Genomic DNA, 20,360 nt, shown 5'->3' with positions numbered 1-20,360 from the left:
CAAAAATGTTTACCTCCACGGCCGAGCTGTTTGAGGAACCCGGTTCAAAGGAGGAAAATACTAACGGACAAGGCGAGAAACAGCGCCGGGAGCCCACAACCGCAGCGGAAACAACATCCCAGGGGGCGGCAGGAGCTCGCTGAACCGCGGACGGCAGGGGGCCCCGAGGCCGAGCGGGAGCTCGCTGCGGACAGGCCCGGCCGCCGCCCGGCCCTCCCCGAAGCCCCCGGGGCTCCCCGACCGCTGGGAGGCGTAGCGACGCCCCACGCGACACGCGCCCGGGGTCGAGGGACCGTGTTTAGGGGGCGCGGCCAGAGGTGGGGGCTCGGGCGCGGCAGGGTCGACGCGCGGGCGGACGTCGGACCCGGGAGGGGAGAGAGCGCGGGGGCTCGCGCAGGCCGAGGCGCCCGGGTCCGAGGGAGCAGCAACGGGTGGCGCTCCTGAAGCGTGAGGGCGGACGTGAAAGCGGGAGAGGACCGGCGCACGGAGGATACGGGGCCCGGGACCGTGAGAGAGGCGGGAGGGAACCGCGGACAGGGCGGGTGCAGGGAAGTCCCCGGTGAGCGTTCGCACACACGCTCGGCCCGCAGCCTCCTGTGGCGGGTTGGCACACAGACCGCGGGGCTGGGGGCTGGGGGCGATGACGGGACGTGACCGGCGAGTCCGGCGCGTGCCACTGGGTGGGAGTCGGATCCAGGCCTCGTCGGAGCGGACTGGAGCGGAGACTGGAGACCGCAAGGCAGGAGGGCGTCGCGTCAACAGTCCCGGCGGCGGGGCGGGGGCGCGTGCGCGTGCGCGGCTCGCGCGGCGGGAGAAGCGGGGGGAGCGGGCGTGGGGTGGCAGGAGCGCGCGTGCGCGCGGCCAGGCAGCCTGGGCGGCGGGTCCTGCTTGTGACGGACGGCGGCGTCCGGTCCTGCCGTGACAGCGGCGGCGGCGGGTCCTGCCTGTAACAACTGCGGCGGCTGCTCGAGACACCTGCGGCGGCGCCGGCGGCGACCCCGCGGCGGCCGCGGAGATGTTGCCCCTCGTGGTGCTGCTGCTGGGCTCGGCGAGCTGCGGTGAGTGGCCCCTCTCTCCTGGCTCGGAGGCTCGTGTTTCGCCGCCCCCGAGGCGCCCCCGCGGGTGTGTGGGCTGCGCCCCGGCTGGCCCGGCGGCGCTCTGGAGAGGGTGGTCAGAGCGCGGGACGCGCGGGCCCTGCTCGTTCCGGGTGCGAACGTAGGAGGGCCCGAGGGTAATCCTGCGCCCCCTTCCTTCCTTTCCCTCCTCTTCCTCTTCCCCCAGGGTGAGAGCGGGGTTTATCTCCTTCCCCCGCACTCCACCTCCAGATGCACACCGAGGAAGATTCTGAGCCGTGCATCTCGCGCAGAAATTAACTGTAGAGAGAAAGGGCGCGATCAGAGGCGAGGGTTGGCAACTGTTAGGGGCCCCCCTCTTTTGCACCCCTCTTCCTCCTCGGTGCTCAAACGCATTTGGGGATGAAGGAGGGAGAGTGGGAGGGCCCGGGCCTCTTGCGATAGAAGTGCGCATTTTGGAGAAGTCTGCAAGACGGGATTTCTCCTGTTTGCCCTCCTACATGAATATAGAGTTAAAGAAACGTAAAGGAACAATTAAGTTGCATTTCCAACCAAGCATTTAATCAGAAGAATCTTCTGGCCGCCTTTTTTTTTTAACCCTAGAAATAAGCTACCTGGAAACTCTACTACCCCCACGCCCTATCAACCACTTTAATATAGTCCAAATTGTACGTTCAAATTTTTCCACTTTATTTGGGTGAACCGTTTTAATAGTAATCCAGATTTCGCTTGAAATATGAAGACTATAACCTCCAGTCAAAACGTATTTGCAACAGAGTGGGATTTGGTGTCTTTCAATACCAAAGGCGGTTGGCCCCCCCATATGGAATCCATTATGCTTCCCCCCCCCAAAGTGTGCTTCATCTGTAAAAAGTGAGGAATAGGAATTTTCGTGGTTCTACAGTGCTTGTCATGCTTTACATCTATACAGTCTTATGTGAACTTTTTGTAAGATTCAGTATTGAATTTGAGTAGCAGACGCAATTGTTACATTTAATTCTAGAATGCTAAATTAATTAGATTTTAAACTGATTATTAGCCTCACTGTGCCATTTATAAACGCTTGTGATTTCAAGCCATTTCCATTATGCCCTTAAATCTTTGCTTACCACTTTCTCCAATCTCTGAAACATCCTGGGTTGTTGGAGTTGTTGATATCTTTATTATAAAGAGCTGATCATTAGATAAGGTACTATTTCTTGTCATCATCATTAATGGCTTGTTGCCATTACTATTACTATAACGAAAATACTGCTTTCAGAAACCTGTTGTATGATCAGAAAGTCTACGTATTGGACCAAATTACAAATTTGTAATAAAATATCACGAATTCAGACTGTAGGCATCAAAGCTAGTCCGAAGAATAAAAAATGTAAATCATATATTAAAAAAACAGTGGTCCTGTTTTCAAGCAGATGGGAAAGAACAGCTATAATGGTACTTTTGGGGCTAGGCCTTATTTAATAATAGTTAAGTCACATATAATTAGCACTCATTTACATGCAATATTAATATGCTCAATTCCCTACATAGTCACAGAATTCACAATTTATAGTATTTCATTGTACTTAATAATAACCTGAAAAAAAGCAAAATAGAAGCATTATACATTTGAGTTCTGTGAAGTATTGACTATAAAACAGAAAGTGATAGCATTTGTTATAAGATATAGTGGATTTTGTGTGTTTAATATGTAGTTTTAAAAAAGGCAAGTATGAAAATACCATAACCGTCTCAGAACACAAGTCATTATCAACCAGGGTATTTGAGAGACTGAATTTAGAATTCAAAATGAGTAAAACAGTCACAGATGTGTGTTTATTTGTCCTGAAGTTTGATTTTGCTTTCAGTTTCATTTATAGATGATTGGTAATCAAAGGCATTTTTTGGAAGCCACTCAGTTTCAGTTGACCTTTATGGCAAAAGAAGTTACCTGAAATGCTCCTTCCATCTACTTACAGGCAAACTGCAACCCCCCCTATTGGTTTATAAGCTGCAGAATGAATTACTACGTTCCTTTCCTCTCCCATCCCCTATAAGTCCAATTATACTTTGTTTAAGCACATTGGTAGTTTCAGTAGTTTTTAGTAACTGGCAAATAAAACTTGACTTAAATAATGATGGTGACATGGACTGTTTTTTCACTGGTTGAATAATTTTTCTTTGTTCGAAGTGAGTTTTTAAAATCAAGAGTACACATAATTAGAAAATAATTTTATTATATAAGGCTGGCAGTGATTTGTCTTGCTTAAATGAAAATGTTTTCTTTCCTCTTAAGGAATATATTACTCTTAAACACAAGTTGCCATTTTAAGGAAGTGAATGCCTATTTAGAAGTATTTATTTATGGGGCCACCCCAGCAGTTTAGAGGCAGTGTGTTAAAGCATTACACTAAATGCCTACCATTAGGACACTTGCTCATGCTGTCATCTGTATTTTGGCAGATGTTTTATCTTTGCCACTGAGTTGTTAATGAAGATTTGAAAGGCCAGGTTCTAAAGAAGAAAAATAGGTGTTTTTCCTAAGTTTGATAAATGTTCAAGTCCACAGTAATCACTCTTATTATTAAACCAGTTTGCATTTCCTAATGTGCATTCACCTATAGCCAAATAAGCATTGCTTATTTGATACTCTAATGTTCTTTTTGTGATACAGTTTTCATATAATCATTTTAGCCATCTTTAAGGTTTTTGCTGTTAGCCTTTGTATAAAAAAGATATAAATTTTATATAAAAAAGATAAAAATCTCTGTATTTTGACACCTTTGTCTCAGCCTAATATAATGTACTCTTTCTTGCGTTGTCATAAAATAACTTTTACATTGTGTCCTAGTGCAGATAGTTCTTCCATGATAAAAGAACAAGAATAATAGTGTAGGATCAATTTTGTTAAACTTACTGTAGTACTAAAGTAAAAAAATATGGAGCACCCAAGAAATTTGATCTTGATATTCCTAGACTGAGGCAAGAGAACCTGGATTTTTCTCCTTCATAGTTACATAGAGTTGAAACAGAAATTATAGTTATACCCTCCTCTGAATATTGCATTTGTTATCTATGGGACAGTTAGGTAAGACTCAGAATCTGATTAGCCCCAGGTTTTGAGATACAAATTAAGAGAATAAATGTGCATATTTGAATACACGTCACTCTTACGGGTTAAAGGCAAGACAAGGCGAGGCATTTGGCAAGTGCGGGGTCTGTCGAAACTGCTTTTTCCGTTGCAAACTAGTATGAGCCCATGCTATGTTCTAAGCACCGTGCAAGGCCCTCCTGGGCATAACAGATAAATTTCAGACCATATGCCTCTCAGTAACTTAAAATGTAGTTTACAAAGAGTAAGGATTTTTTTTTTTAATCTTTATTTTTTTTTAAAGAGTTTATTTATTTGACAGAGAGAGATCACAAGTAGGCAGAGAGGCAGGCGGAGAGAGAGAGGGGGAAGCAGGCTCCCTGCTGAGCAGAGAACCCGATGGGGGCTCCATCCCAGGACCCTGAGATCATGACCTGAACTGAAGGCAGAGGCTTAACCCACTGAGCCACCCAGGCGCCCCCAAGAGTAAGGATTTTTGTTTGTTTGTTTTTATCTCCTGGTGACATCTAGTATATTTTAAATGCATGGTAAGCCCATAATTCTGGATGTTACTGACTTGAAACTGCTATCTCCCCTGTAATTCTAGGTTTATCACTTCTGTTCTTATAAGGCCACTTTAAATCTAGTAGGGAATTTGAGTCAGAACTAAACACCTTGTGGACGTGCCTGCTTTACCCTAGACCTTATTTGGTCTCTATTGAGGTAGAGCTGTCTGAATCTCCCCTTTTGACCCTCATTGTAACCCGATTCAGTTTAAGACTCTAGTTCTTCATAACAGGGGCTTAATCTGATGGCAAAAAGTGGTAGGATTCTCTGTCAGCAGGTATCTTTGTTCATGAGCTTTGCTTCATTTACCTCAGTGACTGTTGGGCTTCTTCGCCATTCCTGAACATCCATTTCAAGCAGCTAATTAACTTCCTACTCTACTGCAAAAAATAGTGATGTGTGGTGTGGACTCTCTCAGCTTCCCTCCCACCATTACTAAACTTATCTACAATTTCTTAAGCAACCTTCTCATTCTCTTCCCTCCCTCAGTTTCAGAAGTATACCTATTCACCTTTCCAAGGAAAGGTTCACCTGTCTACAGCTCTTTCACTTTCGCCATTTTGGAGACCTGCCCAACTCAGCTTAATTCTTCATTCTTTCATTTTAGATCTTTCCCTCTCCACGGGCTCCTTTACTTTAGCTTGCACGCATGCTCAAGTTTTACCCCATATTACAAAACAAACTAGAAGAACTGAAAAACCTTGCCCTGGTGCCTACACTTTTGCTGCTGCCTTCTCCTCTGCTTTTTTACACTGCAAAATTAATTGAAAGAGAATGCCTCTTCATTCTTCCCTCCTATTCACTTCCCAAATGCAATCTGACTTTTGATCCCACCAGTCTATTGACATTGTTGTAGGTAAAAAAAGATAATGATGTAGTTTTCAATCTAGAGGCTGTTTTTACTCATACTATTTAACATCTGTTTTGTCCACATGAAGACCTTTCTTTGATGTCCACAATGGTATTTTTTGCTGCTCTCACTTCTTTTTCTCACTTCCGTGGTTTATTCCTCTTTAACTGTTTTCCATAAATATTGGTGCTCCTCAACATTTTATCTCTGGTTCCTGCTGTGTTTGCTTTGTAGGAACCCTCTGGGCAATCTTGTTTATGCTCACAATTTCACCTACCAGCTGTGATCTTGGTGATTCCCAAGTCTTCATAGCTCTGACCTTTCTTCTTAAATTCAGATCCGTATGTCCTGGGGTCTACTGGACATCCTTATTTCATCTTACCACAGGTACTTTAATACTCAGCCTATTAAATATTGAAAGATTATTCCCATGTAGATCTCCAAAAATCTCTTTTCTCTATAAAATCCACAATCTAACCAGTTACTCATACTTTAATAAACAACTTTAATTTTTTCCTCCTCTTCTCCCTTACTTCCCACATCCAACTTATGTTGATGTTCTTTGTTTTTTACTGTAATATTTTGGCCTTCTCTCCAGGTGTCAATTACCTGGACTATTACAGTGATCTCTTGATGGGTCTCCCTTTCCCATCTTCCTTCGTGCCCTTAGTTCACCCTTCATGCTGCTGTATTTTTTTTTTTTTTAATGCAAGTAAATCCACATGTTTTGCTCTTGCTTATATTATCAAGTCCCAGTTCTTCAGAATGGCATTCAGGGAAACCTTTACACTATTTCTTAACCATCCCTTTTTCCTAAAGTTCACTTGAAGAATCTTCTGCCTCCAATTACTTTTCCTCATTCCTCTGCACATGTTATATACTCTGACTAGAAAGCCTTTCCTTTCCTATTTAATTCCTACTCATCCTTCAAGACCTAGTTTAAACATCATCCTCTAGGAAGATCGTTCTTAAACACATTCATGTAATTTTTAAGAAATTCTTCTATGCAATCTGCAACTGATGTGATCGAGATTTTCTATTAAAATATGTAGCTTCTCCATTCTATAATCAGGTCTATTGAAGTGAGAAGTAGTGGAGGATTTTCTTGGCATATGGAAGAAGAGTAAATCCTCTCTGATACAATTTTCCTTTCTTGGGATTCATACTTTAAATGTTTTACATTTATAAGGAATGTACGGGTTTGTGCTTGCTAGACCCTGGATCCATAGGATGCCAAATGAAGACATTATCCTTGTTTCTCTACCTTTTGAGCCTAATGGTGAGATCAGTTAAGTAAAACAGCAATTTCAAGATTCAGTAGTAGGTGCAGTGACAACACTTGAACAGGGGACAATAGGAGCAATAAGGAGGGAATGAATACAATTGAGCAGTGGTAGGGAAGAGGAATAGGATTGAACATCTCCCTTGGGTTCTAGCAGGAAGAACCAAGTTAGCAAACTGTAGCTGCCATTTATTGAACATTTCCTATGTATGTGAAAATACTGCAATAAGAACTTAATATTCATTATCTCATTAAGTCTTCAAAGAGTCTCTATGAGGTATACACTACTTCAGTTCACATTTTGTGGATGAAGAAACTGAGCTACAGAGGTTAAATAACTTGCCAATGGTTATACAAGGAGAAAGTGCAAGTCACAGTGTGTGCTCTTACCTGGACACTGCATGAACAAGTGTTTGCCAGCATGTCCAAAGGCATGGATGGAGATGAAGGGCATTTGCATATTCATAGAATTGCAGGAAGTCATTATGATTGGAGCTTAGTTTGGAAAAGAAGGAGTACAGGAGGTGGGGCTGGACAGGATCTTGAAGGACCTAGTTTGTATTCCATGCTAATGCACTTAGAATTTAGCTTGAAACAGGGAGAGGGGTGTTGTTAAAAGTATATTAAGCAGAAGAGTTCACATTTGCATTTAGAACAGTTATTTTGAGAACTGTGGAAAATACATTGGGGCTGAAATGGGAAAACATTGAGGCTGGAGGTAGGGAGCTAGTTAAGAGGTTATGGCAATATCTCAAAAGAGAGATGATAAATGTCTAATACATACAACAGACATTGGATCGAGGAATCATTAAATAGGTTGGGCCTACTACAGATTCTTTATAACTAAGGAGAGGGAGAGATCTAGCATGATTCTTATTAGGTCCAGGTCTGGTTGACTGATAGATAATAGAAAATACTTCAGATGGTGAGGTTTTGGGAGGAGGCTAGGAAGAGGGTAAATAGGTTTTTGGACATGTTGACTTTGAATTAACTGTAGTACATCCAAGTGGAAGTACACAGCAGACAGTTGACTTTCCAGGTCTGCAGTTAAGGAGAAAGTGGGGCCTGGTTAAACAAAGAGTGTGTAGGTAGTTTAACTGTGGAGTAAGAGAGAATGCTGGGCATCGGGGGTTGGGAAGAGGGCACTGCTGTATATGGAGTTTTGAGGAACACTAATATTTATTGTGAGTCAAGGACTAGATTTCAATAAAGAAAGAAAGCTGTTATGGAGTGGACAAAGCTGTAAGAGGAAATTCAGAATCAAGAACTATCAGAGGCCAAGAGATAAGAGCAAGAAAGGAGCTGCCTATTGGCCCAGGAGCTATAGAATATTCGAGATAGAGAGTAAACCGTGCACATTTCAGTTTCTCATAAGGGATTATTGGCAGCTTTGGAAGGAACTGTTACAGCGAGGAAGAGGTAAAGGCCAGGTGGCAGAGACTTAAGAAGTGAATAGGAGGTGAAGAAATGCATTTAGATTATTGTTTTAGGGTGCTCGGGAAGAGAGAGACAAGTATGAGTAATTTTTTTAAAAGTTGACTGATATTTAAGCATTTTTTATATGTTAAAAAATAACCCGTGAATGGCATGGGGGATGTTAAGAAGCTAATAATCAACTAGGGAAAGTCCTTGGGGTGACTAGTGGGTGTGGAGGCAGAAGTGTAAACTAATGGATTAAGGAATACAATTGTGAAGAGGAAGGTGAGGAGGGTGTGGATAGTTGGGGTTGCAGGTAAATATATAGGTAGGAAGTATTGGAAGCTTCTGGCTTCTCATTTAAAGGGCTCAAGAAATACGGCTTCTTTGGAGAGTACAGGATAAGCTTTTGCAAAAGGGGAATGATTTAAGGGTTACAAAGGAGAGAGAGAGGTTTTGCATGGAACATATAAAAAGATAAATGATTGAAGGCCCAGATGGGTGGGAGCTGTGACAGTCTTCTGTTGTTCCCCTAGTAGCAATGCAAATTTCCTTAGAATTCTGTAAGACTGATTACTCTCCTGCCCATCTATAGCACTTTGTTCATACGGAAGGATAGCACTTAGGACTTCCTGTTACAAAAAGTATGTATCATAGTTCCAAATGAGAATTGAAAGCTTCCAAAAGATAATTGCTGCTTTTTTCTGTCATTGTATCCCCTCATCCTATCACAATGTTTCAGATCAGGTAATTCTCAATAAATGTTTTTTGCATTTGTACGTTTCAGAGCTAGACTTGTGTGCTGTGACTACAATGTATTGAGCCTTCTCTGCAACATATAATAGCTGTTTTCAGTTCTATGGTCGGAGATGGTTTCAGTTGGTGGTCTGTATTAACAGAGGTTGTAAAGTCCAGTATTTTTGGCAGTTTATATAAAATAATTTCCCCATTTCATTTGTTAATTTATCTGTAGCTCTTGCATCACTGATGATTAGTTATATTTATCTATTCCTATCTGATTTAGACTGCTAGAGGCGTATCTTGATTATTCAGAGAGTTTCCTTATTCATGTTAATTATCTATGTGCTTTTATTTGCTCTCTATATTTTAAATCTTTTTTTTTTCACTTTGATGTTTCATCAGAAAGCAGTAGGCAAAAGATAGAAAACCCAAATCAGATAATTTTACTGTTTAATAGTTTTGGTTTTTTTAAAATAAATGTTTATAGAGGATGAAGCTGTCATTAACAGCTGGTGGAGTGACATTTTTAGACTACCCTTATTTATTAATTAGCACAAGGGTTATTCAAGTTATGGCTTATCTAGGTCAGTTTTACTTTGAGTTTTATTGATAGTATTTATTCTACTTAAATTGCTTCAGCTATAAGATTGTTCTATTGCAACAAAAAATGCAGTGCAATTAGTGCTTTCTGATTTTTTAGAAAACTCATTCTCTAAATGTAAGATGAAATTCTAGTTTTCACCAACCCCTTCTTACTTAGAGACTTCTAAAAAAGTTTGCTAAGAAAACTGAGCTCTTCACTTATATCTCTTTTATTAAAGGGTAATTTTTGGAAATAATTTTTTGAATCTTGACTCAAACAAATACAAAATGACCACGTATCAAAGGTTTTATTTCACGTGTTAATTAACAAGTAAACCAGCAAGATGGTAAAACCGTCTCAGTTTTAAAAGAAAATTGAGAGAACAGACATATTTATAGGCAATCAGGAATGGTGAAATGAATTTTCAAATAGATGCAGTATTATCCTCAGGGCAATAAAACGTGATTTTTTGAAATCTCTTCTTCCACCAGGGAGAAGTGAATTGCAGAACAAAGTTTATTTGTACCTCTATGGACATGAATCATTTGCATTGCCATCAGTTTTGCCAAAATTATAAAATAGCTCAGACAGATAAACACAGTGAAAGGCATAGGCCCCTACAGAATGAGATAGTCCCAAGGAATTTGTCACACAATTTCCAGTACTCCATTGAAAGGGCACTCAGGAATCTTTCTGTCCATTTCAAAACCTTTCGCTATATTTTCTAACTCTTTTCTTTCTGATTCCAGCATCGTACTTTTTTCTTTCCTTTTTTAAAAAAAGATTTATTCATGGGCACCCCGGTGGCTCAGTCATTAAGCGTCTGCCTCAGCTCAGGTCAGGATCCCAGGGTCCTGGGATAGAGCCCTGCATCGGGCTCTCTGCTCAGCAGGAAGTCTGCTTCACTTTCTTGCTCTTCCCCTGCTGCTGCTCATGTACACTCATGCATGCGCTCTGTCTCTCTTACTCAAATAAATAAATAAAATCTTTTTTTAAAAGAAGGATTTATTTACTTAAGAGAGAGGTGGGGAGGACAGAAGGAGAGAGAGAATCTCAAGCACACTCCCTGCTCGGTTCAGAGACCGCCATGGTGCTCGATCCCACAACTCTGAGCTCATGACCTGAGCTGAAATCAAGAGTTAGGACACTCAACTGACTGAGCCACCTAGGCACCCAACTTCTCTCCTTTTCAAACACTATAGTTCCTCCTCTCTCCACCCCCAGTGCTTCTTGCTCAGGGACAACTCACAAGCCCAAGGCTTTGAAGAAATAAAACAGTTTGGACCTGCCAATCGGAGGAGGTCCAGATCATTACATTAAAATGCTGTCTCACCTAACTTGTATAGTATTGCCCCTCATTTTCATAGCATGGTATTGTTAGAGAGCCCTTGCCCAGGTCTTTTCTCCTTTGATGCTCACCACAATTTTGCGAAGTAGCCCAGTGTTCATTTTTGATCCTCTTACAGAGAGTAAACCAAGGCATAGAAAAGTTAAATGAACTGCTTAATTTGTACTCAGGCTTTCTGAACATTGTCCACTTCATATTCCACTCTGCATCCTAGCATTCAATGCACTGGGCAGTTACTGAATAATAATTATGTTCCTAGGACAATAATATCTGATGCTCCTGATTTTTATTACCATTTTACAAATGTAGAAAGAAGAAATCTTAAGAATGAACTATGGAAGTTGATGTTTTATTTGCATTTGTTAGTGCTTTGTTTTTTGAGGGAGAAGCCTGCTAATTACTGAGGTAAAAGAGTTGATAAATGGCTGAACAGTGTGGAAGACAGCTATAATTTCTCCATATTCTCATACATGTTAGATGAAAGGTAAGTGATTATGTGTCCTTTTCCAATCCCTCTTTTGTAAGGCAATGATAGTTTATTCTCCGGAGAAGAATTGATAGAATACAGTAGTCCACATGATCTGTAGGGAATATGTTCCAAGACTGCCAGTGAATGCCTAAAGCCACAGATAGTACCAATCCTACATAATTTTTTTCTGTATGTATCTATGATTATATTTAATTTATAAATTAAGTACAGTAAGAGATTGACATTAATAATTAATAATAAAACAACAGTTATAACAATGTGCTATAATAAAATTTATGTGAATGTGGTCTCTCGCTCTTTTTCAAAATATCTTATTGTACTATACTCACCCTTCTTCTTACAATGTTGTGAGATGATAAAATGCCTACTTGATGAGATGAAGGCTGTAGGCAATGTGATGTGACCTAGAGTTAGGCTACTATAGATTGTGTGACCATGTGTTAGGAGGAAGATAATCTGCTTCTAGACTGTGGTTGACCAAAGGTAACAGAAACCAAAGAAAACATAGCCATGGATAAGAGAAGACTAGTATATACCCTATTTATTAGCAGTATCTGCTCTTGGTATTAACTTGTTTCTTAGTTTTTTTTTTTTTTGTTTTGTTTTTTTTAGTGGTTTATGGTTCCTAGGAGGAAAGAATACCTGTAATATATATTTGGAAATTGTTTTCTGTGGTTTCAGTGAAATATAGGTGTAGGAAAATGCTTTTCTGTTGCATATAACACTTCCTAATACTTACATACAAAATGACTATTGCTGTCTGTATTTTGCAATGGGAAAGTAGCCACGGAGAATGTTTTTCTCCTTAGCATTCTGACTTTCCATCCTCGTGGAGAGATGTGATGTGATTCATCTTGCTTACTTTCTTGTATTAAAGTATAGTAGACCCCATCATCTTTTTTGGAAATGCAAGGCAAGCATAGAAATAAACTTCCTCTCAGTTTAGCAAGTTCTGTTTGGAGGAAGTATATACCAAATATAATATTTAGTTTGATTTTCTGTTAAAAATTTTTTCATGGTTCGGACAGCATTTTTCTACATATATCAGTAGGCAGTAATGATTACTTCAAAGCTTCCAAAGCTAGATACTACACCTGCATGTTCCAACAGGGTTGCTGAATTTATTCCCAAGATATATGGTAATGTATACTTTGTATTACTGAGATTGAGTAAGGAAAAGTTACAATGTTGTCTGCCAGCTGTGTGCATTAATATTAAAATAATTTGGATTTTTTTCACCTTGCCTGTCTTCTCTGTAGTTGCACTGTTTGCTTAAATGAACAAGTGAAACATTGCTCTTTATCTTAAGGATTTGTAACAACCTGAAGTATAGAATTCTATAATGAAATGAAACAATTTTCTTTTTCTTTTTCAGGTTCAGCTCAGCTAATATTTAACATAACCAAATCTGTAGAATACACTGCTTGCAATGAAAGTGTTATCATCCCATGCTTTGTTAATAACGTGGAGGCAACAAACATTAATGAGATGTATGTAAAGTGGAAATTAAAAGGAAAAGACATTTTCACCTTTAATGGAGCTCAGCAGAAGACCACTCATGGTGATAAGTTTAAGAGTACAAAAATCATACCACAAAAATTACTAACTGGCATTGCATCTTTGGAGATGGATAAGGAAGAAGCTGTTGTGGGAAACTATACTTGTGAAGTAACCGAATTAAGCAGAGAAGGCGAAACCATCATAGAACTAAAATACCGAATTGGTAAGATTTCTACAAAAGCTTCCCATTTATTTGTCTTGTAGCATCCTGGTCCTGTTAAAAAGGGGGCAAATGGGCCTAGATACTCCTTTGAATCAAAAAGCTGGCTATTAATAATAAATGCTGATGTAATGTTTAATAGCTTTAAGATCATGCGTTTTGTATTATTTCCTTTTCTACTTTTCAGAGTGAACCTCCTTTGTGGTTGGTTAATTTGTATATTGTGTGGTTCTCAAACTTTTGGTCCAAGGACTCTTCTGTTGGGGTGAGCAGTCCTGAGGTCATCTACTCTGCATTTCTGTTTGCTGCCATCAAGAGTACTTTCTTGCATGTGATTAATTTTCCAGTCTCTTTCCAACTGTTTGGCCTTTTTTTTTTTAACCTTACACTTTGATCAGAGGTTGACAAGTCTCAGCCATGTCCCGTTTGCAGAGAATAGGTTAGAAGGAGAATCAGGAGGTTGAAAAATCAGGTTATCATGGATGAGTCCTTAAGGTTTCCTATGCTTAGCTTTCTTTGGTGTTTTTTTCACTGGCCAAGATTTAGAAGAACTAGAGATCCAATTCAGTGTATTTGAATTCAGCCTTGATTATAGCACCATGATTCTGCTCTTTCTTCACAAACGTGGTTTGGTGAGTTGTATAAAGCAGTCATTAGCTAAAGTAAACAGCCTGCTTTCTTTTCTATTCTTTCTAGTGCCAGTTGATTTCTTCAACTACATACAAGTGCATTATGACTTTCTGTTTTGAAATATCTGTTTACAATCACTAGACATATTACTGATTTTAGGATTAGACCATACTTTGAGAAACTCTGCTTTAGATGGAACCAGAATAATTCAATTGGATCAGCTCTTTGCCTCTATTCTTCTAGTGTTCATGGTTATAAAATGTCTGTTACCAGATTGAGAGTGGGCTGTTTAATTTGATGGAATATTTTGACATGGTTTAGGATTAGGAATCAGAAAGTCTGAATTCTGTACCCTATTCTGTAACTTAATTATTTACCTATAGGATCTTGAGAAGTTTATTGTCTGGGTTCAGGTTACCTTATTTCTGGGATGGGGAGGAAAATAGATCCCTGCTTTTATGTGTCCTGCAGTGTAATGAGCATCAACTAAGATCTCTTGCGTGTAAGTTCTACATCAGCCATAGTGCTTTGCAAATGTTGGTTGTGTTCCTGGGATGTTTATTTTATGAAGTGAGATAACAAGTTGCTGAACCTGGCCTGGGGTATTGGGAGAGGGATTTCTGTACAGTGAGAAATGGGTAGGAGGTAGCTTAGAGCAGGTTGGCAGAATTTGGAAAACATTTCTGCTAGAAAATCTCTTACACTGTAACTTTTATTTTATATTTATTTGGACTAAGGAGCTTTTTTAAAAAAATGCAAACCTTTCATCAGGGTCTAATTATTCAAATACAGTGACTGGAATTATATAATCTTATATCTAGCTGAAATTTTTCTGAAGGAATGTATACTTTTGTGGGAATGGATAAGTAAGACCAGGGAGAAGCAGTAATTTTGGAGTGCAATGTCAGTCACTGAGAGGCAAACTGTTAAGCTCTAGATATGAAATTTGAAAGACTTGGTGCTGAAATGAAGATGGTTGGGGAAGAAGTACCAATATCTGAGATGAAGACAAAGTTTATAATTTTATAAAAGTGTGATTATTTTATTTTATTTATTTTTTTGTTTTCAAAGTACCCTGTAAAAAAATGAGTTGTACTTACCTTTCGGGCCATTAAAAAGAGAAGATACTGTTTTGTTGCAGATAATGTAGAAAACTCTACCAGAGGTCTCAGACATTTGACTTTGCACTCAGTTTTATTTTTTGGAGTAATTAGAGGTTCATAGGAAATTACAAAGATAGAACAGAAAGGTTCTGTCTACTCTTTGCCCAGTTTCTGCCAGTGATTACTTCTTGTGTAACTATAGTAAAATATCAAAACCAGCAGGTTCACAGTGGTACAATGTGTGTATGTTTGTCATTTTATCACATGTGTATGTTTAAATAACCATTAACACAATCAAGATTCAGAATTACTACTGCACTGACACAAAGATCTCCCTCATGCAGCCTCTTCATAGTCACCTCCCCGCCCCCTCCCCAACTACCCCCAGCCTGGCAAGCATTAACATAGTCTCTGTGGCTGTGATTTTGTCATTGTAAGTGGAATCATACAGTATTTTGAGACTGGCTTTTTTCAGTCAGCACAGTGCCCTTGAGAACTATACAAGTTGTGTGTATCAGTAGTTCGTTCGTTCTCTCTCTCTCTCTCTCTTTGCGTGTGTGTGTGTCTGTGTCTCTGTCTGTCTCTCTTTTGGTTAAGTAGTAGTAGTCCATGGTATGGGTATATCACAGCTTGTTTAACCATTCACCTATTGTAGGACATTTTGGTTGTTCCCAGCTTTTGGCTATTATAAATGAAGCTGCTATGAACAATCGTATACAGGTTTCTGTGTGGACATAGTCTTCTTCATTTCTCTGGATAAATGCCCAGAAGTATGATTACTGGGTTATACGTAAGTATATGCTAGGTTTTTAAAGAAACTGCCAACTGTTTTCCAGAATGATTTTTTCATTTTACATTCTTATCAGCAGCATATGAGCAATCTAGTTTCCCCGCATCCTTGCCAGCATCTGGTGGTATCTCTGTTTCATACCCATTTTTGACTGGAGAAAGAAAGAAACCTCCTCTGCTCAAAAATGTTAATTTGGGGCAGGACTCTTACTGTGGAATACAAAGTTACTGTAGTAGAGATACTTACCCATCATGTGGACTTCGGGGATTTAGGCAGTAGAAAACATTTATACTATGTTGTGCTTTTTTTGCAAAAGTAGGCATAAAGGAGGAATAGAAATTACTTAATAGAGAATTCTATTTAGTGGAATGTGGGTAATGGTGACCATTGCGTTTTTTTTTTGAGCACGAGGACGGAATATGTAGAAGTACTGTATATGAATTAGAGTTGTATATGCCTGTGGTGTCTGCGTATAGTATCATACCATGGAAGGAGCACAGGACTTGAATTTAGAAAGCTTTTTCTATACTTCACCATTTTCTAGTTTAAGATAACTTGTTTGAGAAACTCAACCTATGTGGTCCTCAGTTTTATCTGTAAAATGGGGATACTATCTTCATGACAGAATTGTTTGACATGTGTATAAGTTAGTATCTCTTTTTTTTTTAAAGATTTATTTATTTATTTATTTGACAGACAGAGATCACAAGTAGGCAGAGAGGCAGGCAGAAAGAGAGGAAGGGAAGCAGGCTCCTTGCTAAGCAGAGAGCCCGATGTGGGGCTCAATCCCAGGACCCTGAGATCATGACCTGAGCTGAAGGCAGAGGCTTTAACCCACTGAGCCACCCAGGCGCCCCTAAGTTAGTATCTCTTAAAAAAGATTTATTGAGTACCTACCATGTGCCAGGCACTGTGCTAGACATTACAGATCCGACAATGACTAAGACATGATCTCTACTTTCTAGGAAATGAAAGCAGTATAAATAAGAATAGTAAAATAACAACATTTGTTTGAGCACATAGCAGATAATTCACATATGTCGTATCCTATGATCTTCTCAACAACTCTAGCAGATAGATATAGGTCTTACCATTTAACAGATGAGAAAACAGGTGAGATTTAAACTACTTGTTAAGGATTTAACCTAGATCTGTCTTCAAAACCCAAGATTTTTACCACCATGCTATATGGTTTCTTTGAAAATAACCAAATACTAAATGTAAATAATAGTTACAAAATTTGTTATTAATATCTATATTGATACTAATAATACAAACACTTGGAGGCTTAAAATTTTACATTTCTCCAAGTAAGTTATTAAGATAATTCTTTAAAAAAGGTTATTTCAAATTCAGTAGAGTTGCCATTTCCGTCATATTATGCTTATGATGTTGGCATGAGGGTATCGGAAGATCTTGCAATAGGTCTCTAGTGCTGTGTAACAAAAAACAAATGTAGTGGCTTAAAACAGCATCCATTTATTAGCTCACAGTTTTGTAGGCCACAGTTCTGATCATGGTATAACTATGTTCTCCACATGAAGTCTTACAAGGCCAAAATCAAGGTGTCCGCTAGGCTGTGTTCTCATATGGAGTTTAGGGTCCTGTTCCAAGCTTACATGATTGTGGTAGAATTCAGTTCCTTGCAACTGTAGGATGGAGGTCCTTGCTCCTTTGCTGCATGTCCACTGGGGGCTTCTCTCAGCTCCCAGAGGTTGCCTCATTCCTTGCCACACAGCCTCTTCCATATGTAAAGCCAGCAAAGAAGATCCTTCCTCTGGTAGAATCTCTCTCACATATTGAATTCATTTCCAGGAAAAGCACAAATGTAATCATTTGATTACACCAGCCTTCTCTCTCTCAAAGGCAATTGCTCCTTTGTGAAGCCAACAGGTTGAGCACCTTAATCACATCATCAAAATCCCTTTTGGCATATGACACAACATAATCATGGGGATGAAAGCCATCATATTCACTGTTCCTTCCCTTCTTCAAGGGGGAGGGAATCACAAATGGCTGATTGCAGGGAGCAGGGATTTGGGGAGCTCCTTTAGAATTCTGGATTATGTAAGTAGCCTAAACAAGTCAACACATCAGAAGAGTCATCATAATCCTGAAACATCAAGTAAAAATTTGGCTTGAATTTTAATTTTGTAAATTTTATTATGATCTTCTTTTGTGGAAACTGGTGTTCGTGAAGGTTTACCATGTATGTATTTGAAGGAAAAGCACACTTATGTCAATTAAAGTGATCTTTTCACTTTTTCCAGTTATATCTCATTTTGTACACAGTGATAAAAGAAATAAAGTACTTGGTTTTTGTAACACTTAGGCTGGGAAGAAGAATTTAAACACTCATTCATAGACCACACCCTCTTAATATCATTTCTTTGCTTTTCCACTAATGAGTTCATCTTCCTGAGAGCCTCACTACCTGAACAGGAATTGGGGAAGAGTAATGGGCAGAGTTGTCAGCCATAGCATGAATGGAATAACATTGCCTTGGGTTATCTTTCTTAATCCTAAAGTGGAAAAATATCTGATATTGTTCTTAGTCCATTTTAAGCTTTTTTCTTAGTGCCAAAGACATTCAAAATTGAGAAGGACCAGGGCACCTGGGTGGCTCAGATGGTAAAGTGTCTGCCTTTGGCTCAGGTCATGATCCCAGGGTCCTGGGATTGAGCCCCATGTCAGACTCCTTACTCAGTGGGGAGTCTGCTTCTCCCTCTCCCTCTGCTGTTCTCTCTCTCTCTCTCAAATAATTAAATGAAATGTTTAAAAAAAAAATTTGAGAAGGACCTTGGAAAAGTATCTTGTCTCTTTTCTCCCACTGAGGAACAAGAGTTAAAGTCATCTGACAGTAGTACCAAAACAAATCAATAGCTTAATGGGCATATAAGTGGTTTTATATAAAACATTGGCTTTTTTCCCCCAGCATCTCATTTGGTTCTTGAGTGTCCAATTCGGTGATCCTCAGACTCTCCACCTTGACAAATTAGAGAGAGAGAACACATTCATGTCAGTGAGAAGAGATAAATTATGGCAGAGGTGTGCAGCAGTGATTTTGAACTGAGAGAATGACGGAACATCCTCTCAATGAATGTGCACGTGCACGCGCGCATGCATATACGCACACACACTCTTACTATGGAGAACATATTAAAATCTTGGGGTGGGGGCTGAGGGGAGCATGTGTAAAGTTTGAATAAACCTTCTGGTAAGTTTCCATTAAGAATCACTTAGACGATGGTATTCTTTGTTTTATTATCCCACCTTCTGCATGTCACTGAAATGTCTCTTAACACTTCTTATTTCCACAGAGAGGCTTGGAGTCCTCCAGGAGTCATTTAGTCTCTCGCTGTCTAATTCATGAATTACTTCTATCACACCCCAGGAAGTTATCATTCAGACTTCTTACCTGAACCCTTGACATGGGGAAACTCTCACTTCCCAACGGATCTCAGTCTCTTAGTAGGCAGTTCCAGTTCTAACTTAAGTCAGGCCAGACTTTGCAGTCCTGTAATTTCTTTCTCACAAGAAGAACTATGGTATTTCCCTCCAAAGCTTCTATTTTTCCCTGAGGTTGAAATCTCCAGTTCTTCCAGCCATTGCTAATGGTTTCAGGATCCCTGTTCTAGTCACCTTCCTTTGGAACAATTTCCTGTGTGTCTTTAAGTGTTATGAGTGAAAATGTACTCAAGACTGTGGGTCACACCTTGGCTTCCTGCCACTACCCAATTGCTGCTACAACTTTCTGATTGATCCTCCTTCTGTAATCCATTCTGCACATTGCTGGAGAAGATTTTAAATGAATCATGGTCATTTTTCTCCAACACTTGAAGCTTTCCAATCAGTTAGCATTACTCTTAAAATAAAATCCAAACTCTCATAACAAGCTGTTAGGACCCAACATGATCTTGTCCCAGCAAGAGTCCCATCTCCTCTTGTATCACTAAATTCTAGCCAGCATTTATTTTCTTGAACTTGCTGTTCATTTGGTGTCTCTTCTTCCCTATCTTCATATGGCTCAAATCCAGTTCCTCAAAAGTCTGATCTTCAATTCTTCCCTCTCCTCTAGCTCATGGTCCCACTTGCCATGTTCACTAGCAGACCTTACATGTCTAGAATACCCTATCCATGGTGTGATTTCAGTAAATATTCGTGAAGTGGAAAATGAGTGATCAGACCATGGTCAGACACACCTCATATTAATAGGTTTCTATCAATATATCCTGAGATTGTTTTGTTGCATAGGGAGAGAGGTCAATGAAAGAATATTTCATTGTCAGCTTATCTTAAACACCTACTGATTATTTTGATCAGATACTGGCTGTATTTTGAATGTAGAGCCCATAAGATTTGCTGTGTGACTGGCTGTGGCATGTGAGAGAAACCAAGGAGTTATGGATGACTCTAAGGTTTTTGGTCTGAGTAATTGGGGAAGTCAGCACTACCAAAATGGGGGAGCCCAAGAGGGGAGGTTTGGTGAAGTAGGCAGAGGGGCATCAGAAGTCCGTTTGGGGCATGAAAACTTCAGATACTTAGGATCCTTGGTTCATTATAGATCTTGGATACCAGCCCGGGGTGGGGGGGGGGGGATGAGGTAACTGGGTGATGGTATTAAGGAGGGCATGTGTGGTGATTAGCACTGGATGTTATATGCAATTAATGACTCGTTGAACACTACATGAAAA

At 40.0% G+C, this 20,360-nt stretch overlaps 1 protein-coding gene across 4 annotated transcripts in view; it reads left to right on the top strand.

Moving 5' to 3' along the window:
• Positions 1–772: 772 nt before the first annotated feature.
• CD47 (CD47 molecule) overlaps positions 773–20,360 on the top strand; it is a 45,397-nt gene continuing 25,809 nt past the window's right edge. For all 4 annotated transcript variants that reach the window (XM_080806326.1, XM_080806325.1, XM_080806324.1 and 1 more), the window contains exons 1-2: positions 773–1,058; positions 12,799–13,146. In XM_080806326.1, the coding sequence (XP_080662452.1) occupies positions 1,016–1,058; positions 12,799–13,146 (391 nt within the window). In that variant the 5' untranslated portion in view covers positions 773–1,015. The remainder of the gene's footprint in view (positions 1,059–12,798; positions 13,147–20,360) is intronic.

The sequence above is a fragment of the Martes martes genome, assembly GCF_963455335.1.
Source record: "Martes martes genome assembly, chromosome: 1".
Classification (NCBI taxonomy): Eukaryota; Metazoa; Chordata; class Mammalia; order Carnivora; family Mustelidae; genus Martes; species Martes martes.
This window is presented reverse-complemented; position numbering and strand designations above follow the sequence as displayed.